The sequence below is a fragment of the Alligator sinensis genome, unplaced genomic scaffold (genome assembly GCF_000455745.1).
Source record: "Alligator sinensis unplaced genomic scaffold, ASM45574v1 scaffold1462_1, whole genome shotgun sequence".
Lineage (NCBI taxonomy): Eukaryota > Metazoa > Chordata > Crocodylia > Alligatoridae > Alligator > Alligator sinensis.
In genome coordinates, this window is record NW_005842850.1 from 280,777 (window position 1) to 287,475 (window position 6,699).

Here is a 6,699-nt window from a genome sequence, read left to right on the forward strand (position 1 = left end):
CTATCTAGCTTTTACCTATTTAGCACTTTTAGCTGAACGTATGGCAGGACCCTAAGTGTTACCTGCCTTTGTAGAGTGGCCTCCAATATCCACTCTGAAAGCAGAAAGGCCTCCTAGCACCAGGGCTTGGGAGCAAATTGGTATGGAAGGTTTTTGTTCAAACTGCACTGAGAAGTTCTTGAGTTTGAGTGTCCTGGAGGCATATTCATCCAGGTAACCAGCCTCACTGGTACTGCAATAAGTGGTCCGCAGAACAAAGCAGGAACTCCACAAAAGCAGCTAAGTGACTATGGGGTAGTTTTAAATCCAACTAAATGATTTTGCCATAAATGGTATAGGAAGAGTGCAAACAAATGTTAACTTGTGCCTCAGAGGCACATTTATCTTTTAAAATAGGTAGAGAAACTTAAAAAAGGGCTTTCTTCAATCAATGTTAAATGCCCCAATGCCCAGCCTAACCAGTATGTCACATGGAGACCAGCAGTGGCCAGGACCAGTCAAAACCAGTAAGCAAGGTTTCTGCTGGGCTTGATGAAGGTGGGGCACTCTGATCAGAGTTCTACACTGGCACGGGTGAACCATCTGCCCGATTCTGGAAGCCTAGCAAAGTCATGGGATGAGACTGCAATGTGGTTAATTAGGTCTTCATAACACAAATTGAGGGCTTCCACAGGAAGGGCTAAGAACTTCAGGTCAATATCTACCGTGGCAGCCTGCCCCCAAATCAGGAGAGGATCCCAGCATCTTGGATCACCTCTCCTTCCGGAAGAAGCAGAGCTACAGCCTTGTCTGGGTCTGAAGTTTCCTTTGTGGCACATGTACCAGACCCTACGTGCTGGGATCAAAAGGCTCAATGGAGGAGTGCTGTTTGGCATTTCACAACCCAAGGACAAAGGTGAGACTTAAATGCACAGGAATTTCAGCCTTGTCACACAATGGCAGCCTTATCTCATGGGTAAGTTTGCTTGAGGTGACGGCCTGTCCTTCGGAAGGCAGTCTGCTATGATCTCTGCAACTCTGTTGAGCAAGCTAGGCTTGGAGAGACAAGAAGCACAGCCACAAAGCCTTATGGGGAGCTGTGCCAGGAGACGGGTTGCCCTGGGGTGAGCACAGCTGTCATTTTATGTAGGGAAGATGGCTAGGGACTGACAGAACCCAATGGACTTCATAAAGTCCTATTGCTTGAGGCTACACAGAAGAGCATGCTACTTAATCTCTCAGATCTGGGTCATCCAAGGGAACAGAGGTAGCGTGCATTTTGGTGGAGAGAATTAAAATTAGAAAAAAGTTTAATTCAAGTGGCCACTGGCATCCAAGCTATGCAACATGTGGAAGCTGGCAGTCTCTAGACAAAATATGGAAAAGTGAGAGGTTGGTACCAGGAGGTAGGCACACTGTCCCCATGGCTATCAGGCAGCTATGAACACAGCACCAGGCCAAGGGGTGTCTGATGCCAATTAAAGTGGTTGGACCTGAAGTAACAGTCACCAACCACCCTGGGGAAACTAATCTTTAAGTCAAAAAACTGAGCAGAGGGAACATCCATGGGGAAGTTGACCAAACCAGCTACTATTATTCTAGGTTCAGGCTCTATCAGGGGGGTAGTGTTTGTCTGGAATACCATGAGTTACATTTACCCCTTACCTTCTCTGGAAGGTCTTCTCTGTGTAGGCAAGGCCTCGAGAGGCAAAGATGCATGAACCAAAGCCGGCTCTCCTCAACCAACATCACTCTGTAGACAAGAAGCCCAGGTGGCAGGAAGTACCAAGGCCACTGGTAGGAGCCGAGACCGTAGGCATGGGGAGGTTTCCAGACAGGCCATTGGGAAGGAAGAAGGCACTTAAAACCAGGGGGGTTCTCTTCAACATGTAGGCAAATGGAGAAAAGTTGCCAGCCACTGGGGAACTGACTGGCACTAGCCAGGACCCTGCTGCTTTGGGGAGGGAGATGGGCGAACTAAAGATGGAGGAATACTTCTCTAGGCTTCTGGGCAGCTGGTTGGAGGGTAGCTTCGTGCCCTAGGGGGTCCCTGGACACAGTAGGGCTGCATTTACAGGTCCAGGTTTCTCCAGGCTCAAGCTGCCTTCTCACTTTGAAACTATAATTCTGGGCAGGTTTAAAGGGCAGCTGGGTCAGAGATCCTTCCCTCCTCTGCTCCCTCACTGCCTCCACCCACAAAAAGCCAGGGAGCAATTAATACAGCCAGGCAGCTGAGACGGGGGATTAGCTACGAAGTTGTCACCCAGGGATGTTCCTATGTCTCAGATTCACCTTCTGCAATAATAGGAAATCAAAGGTTTCCCACCTTTGGTGTCTCAAAAGTTCCCCACAGCAGCCAGTCTGTTCCAGCATGCTGAGCTCAGGAAAAAACAGTGAGAATAGCAGGTCCTCACAACTAAGCCAATAGTTTAGACCCTAGGGGACTGAGGTAGAGACTTAACGGGAAGCAGCCAAGGTGGAAAAACTGGCTTCTGAGGACAAAGGATTTTTCCAATGACAGAAAAAACGTACTTAATTATATGACTGATCAAGGAAACCCAGAGAGGGTGCTAGGAACACTTGGGTATTACAGCCAATTCAACCTAGTCAGAGCTTCTAGCAACAAAACCAGGAAGATGGAGGCCTCAGAACAATGAACTACAAAGAAACTTCCCAAGCAAGCTAGACATGGGGACTTGGGCATCTATCCCAAGACTCAAACATTTATCTGGGTTACAGGAACTACAGAGAAACCTTCTCTAGCAAGCTAGACATGGGGACTCAGCAGACATCTATCTGCATTATGGGCACTGCTGGCCAACTGTACAGCTCAGACATCTTCCAAGACAGAGATCCCAGACAAATGTGTGACAGTTATCATGGCAGCCACCTTGGAGAGTTATCTGCTGCACCCGATTTGTTCATGCCCCGAATCAGCTATTCAAAGAGTCCTGAGCTCCAGAAGGGGTTAGAGGCTCATGATTTGCGTACCTCCTACTGTTAGCACTCTCAGCCGCTCCTTGAACACTGCCAGATCTGGGAGGGGAAAGGGAAGAGGTGGGTTGCAGAAGGGAGGAAGACAGAGATACAGCAGTCAAAGTTAGTTTAAAAAACAACACCGGAACTGTGAAAAGTAGCCATGGAAGGCACAAGTTAAAAAGTCACATACAATTCAAACCAGCACAGGAGAAAGGGTTAGAATAGAGGATGACTACATGCTACAGAGGGGGTAGGGGATGGAAAAAAAAGATCCAGGTGAATATACTTCAGACACCCAGGCAGAGAGCGGAAGAGCCCAGGGCGGCATTGACGCTGGGTAGCAGTTGAGCTGCATGGTTTGAAATCTCCTCTTGGCTGCACATCTTGTTGAGGGAACAAAAAGTGTGTGACAGCTAAAGGCAACCATCTGACAAAGGCCCCTGAGAGACACCATCTCTGTCCCCTGCCAAGTCACCCTGGAGTTTTGTGGTGAGGTATCAAGCATTTCAGATACAGCCCACCCCTTTCTTTAGGGAGAAGTTGATCAAGCCAGGAATCATGCTATCCAAAACAATGTCCTTGGATAGTTTAGCTCTAGGGGAAGGGTTAGAAGGTCACCCCTAAAGAGGAATGGGGGGATCCGTGGACAGTAGGCTGCTAAGAGCAACAGACTGCAGTACAGCTATGGACAGAGATGGGAAGGGCAATTAAGGGACCCTTGCGCCTTAACTCCATTCTTGGACAAGGTACCTCAGGGGTCTCCTCTAAAACTTTTCAGATACCTCTGCTAAGGACTATGCCACAAACACCTCAAGGCAGGTGGACACTGGGAAGAGGAAGCGGGCTGTGTGTTCATGCTGGGTCTCCTCATTTCTGGCTGGTACCATGTTACTAAAGGCCCCAACATGCAGCTGTCTGTAGAACCAGCTCCGAGGAGGTGCTCAGGACATCACGAGCCTGCAACTAGTACAAGCAATAGAAACTAGGTCATTGGGTCAGGTGTGTTCTTGTTTTCAAGCCTCCCTCAGAGGCATTGGGTGTGCTAACAGACATGCAGAAAGCACATGAGTTACAGCAAACTCCCCCCAAACAGATGGTCCCTGTTTAGTCGGTGGGGGAGGGGCAATCAAGCTCCACTTTGAAGCCAACCCAGGGGACACCTAGATGACCCTGGCTCCCCTAGCCCCACCCATGCCATCTTCAGGATGGGCAGGAGGTGGGGAGGAGTAAATGAAGGGAGGGGGCTCCATCTGGGGTTTGCCCAGCCTGTGCAAGATCAGACCAACATCAGATTTGCGGTCAGAAAGGACTTTTACCCCTTAGTCATATTGGTATGGACTGGGGGGGGCAGGGTTTGCCTTACTCAGCTGGGGGGGTCTCTACCTGGGATCATTATTAAAAACCTGTCACAGCAGCAAGACATTGGCCACTATGGTCCCCTGCTTTCTCTGTGGCAGGTTCAGGTGTGATGCCTCATGCAGTGTTGATGGTAGTTTGGCTAAGAGGTGGAACAGTGGATTTGTCTGGGATGGTTTATGCACGGCAGATTCTCCCCCAGGCAGGGGGGCTGAACTAGATGCGACTTTTGGAGGTCCTTTCCAGCTCCACCTCTCTAGGACTATTATAAGAGGAATGCCTCGCACTCCCTTTTAAAGCAGGGAGGATCTAACTAATTCAGTGCTAAAACAATGTCCCCCCTGCTTCACGCAACACGGTTTCTGCAGAGAAGTGGCTTTCGCTCCCCACCCCTCTTTCCAGTCCACCCCTCCGGACACAGTCCCCACAAGTAGCCTGTCCGCTCATCATCTCCCGAGAGCCAAGAGGACTGCCATCCTGGTCGCTTAGTCCACATCAGCCAGCAGGCCAGAAGTCAGCACCTGCAGGTTTTGAGCAATGAACAGTGACAAAGTCACCTCTACTTTCTCAGGCACCTTATTTGCATATAAAAGGAATTTCTCCAGTTTAGCCACCAGGAGAGGACCCAATTTCCAGAAGCATGGGAACTGCTAAAAGAAGCAGCAGTGGAGGCCTGGCCTGGAGGTAAGTGGGGGTATCAGAGCCATCATGGAGAAGACAAGCTGCATAGCGTGGGCTGGGACACCAACGTATTTCAGTTAGCACAGGGCAAGGAAATGTGTTGGTGTCTCTGGATCCCGCAAGCCACACCAATTCCATCCAGAGCTCCTCCAGCCCTAATGCTTTACTGTGCTCTGGGAGACAGAGCCACAGCATGCAGAGCAATGGGTCCAGCTGACACTACCCCTTCCACCACTGACCATTCCTAAATCAGGAACTGAGGTGGAGAGTTTCCAAAGGAAAAAAAAAAAAAAAAAAGTCTGCTGAAGGTAGGCTGGAATTCAAGTGCCAGAAACGACAAGTCACTCTCAGGACAGGCTCCAAGAGTTCAGCCTTAACATGATCAGAGGGCAAGTATGGGAACAGTCCATCAGCTAAACAAAAACCAAGCAAGCAGCAAGAGATCACAACAATTCTTTTCTTAATGGCAGCTCTGCCCAAGCAGATTGTTCTTTTATCTCTAAGCTGATCTCTCATGCCTTCAGGAGAAATTAGAGACCAAGTCATTACCCAGCCTGCCAATTAACAGTACCCTCCTGCAAGCACCCCCCACTTAGTTAGGAAATCACTTTTCCAAGCAGAAAGCCAGAGGGATTAGCTTAGAAATTGGCTTCCCCTGCCACAAACCTACTACAGGGGGTTCTTAGACCCTTTGTTTGGTCAAGGGAGATATGGTTTTCCCTTCCCGCTCCCCCACACCAGCCCCATAGATACCAGTCAGAGAAAGGGACAGACAAGAGGGGTATGCAACTACCACCCATCAAAGGCAAGATGACTTCTTCCTTGGGAGTCTTGGCAGGCAGGCAATAACCCAAGCCAGCAGATCCCATTTTTACTGCAACAAGCCTGAATTCACCCAAAATGAGTTGAAGACATGTGGGGAACGGGGAGGGAGACAGCAGCTAAGAGATGCCCAAACCAGCCACTTTATCCAAGATTGCCAGCTTCTTGTGCTGTTATGCAAGCAGCATTGTACCCTTAAAGGCTTCTAATTGCTCCGGGTTTGTGTCTCCAGCACTGACCCACTCAACACCGAGCACCCATCTGCTTCAGTCCGAGCTGTCACCTGCCTTTGACCTAAAAGGCAAATCTCCCATTCTGGGAATACAAAACTCTCACACTGTGCTGATTACATCAAGTGCATTTCCACAGGCGGCTGCATATGATAGCCACCAGTTTAATTTAATGCTAAGCTTTATCTTAAGAATTTGCCTGTTAACTGTTTTCCCTGGGGGAAAAGGCAGCCCTAAGTCCTAACCTCCTGATGTCCAGAACCCTACAGCTTGTACACCAACTCAAAAAGCTTTCCCAAATTCACCTGTCATTACGTGTGCTTTCACTTCTAAAAAGGGATCAACTTGAGCAAATCTAGTTTTCCCAGAGCTACGCTTTCACCTTGGGAGGATTAGGAACAGCTGGCATACCATAGTCTCTTGCATACAATACGCTTCACCCCCAAGCAAGCCGAGTGTGGCTGTGACAGGGTTAGCAATACAATTCCATGCTGACAGAGAAAGGGAGAGAAGCCAGCAACCACTTTACAACACAGCATCTTTGTGCTCCTATTCCGGCAAAGAAAATAAACTTCCCCCACCTGAGACATGGACCCCAATTTTAGAGCACTATTTTATTTATTTTATTTATTTTGGGGGGGGGGGGGGGGGG

At 49.0% G+C, this 6,699-nt stretch overlaps 1 protein-coding gene across 1 annotated transcript in view; it reads right to left on the reverse strand.

Annotated features, from left to right (window-relative positions):
- Positions 1–6,699, reverse strand: part of OGDH (oxoglutarate dehydrogenase) — a 53,543-nt gene that overhangs the window by 25,675 nt on the left and 21,169 nt on the right. Inside the window, 1 exon segment of the mRNA XM_014525625.1 lies at positions 2,971–3,015. Coding sequence (XP_014381111.1) covers positions 2,971–3,015 — 45 coding nt within the window.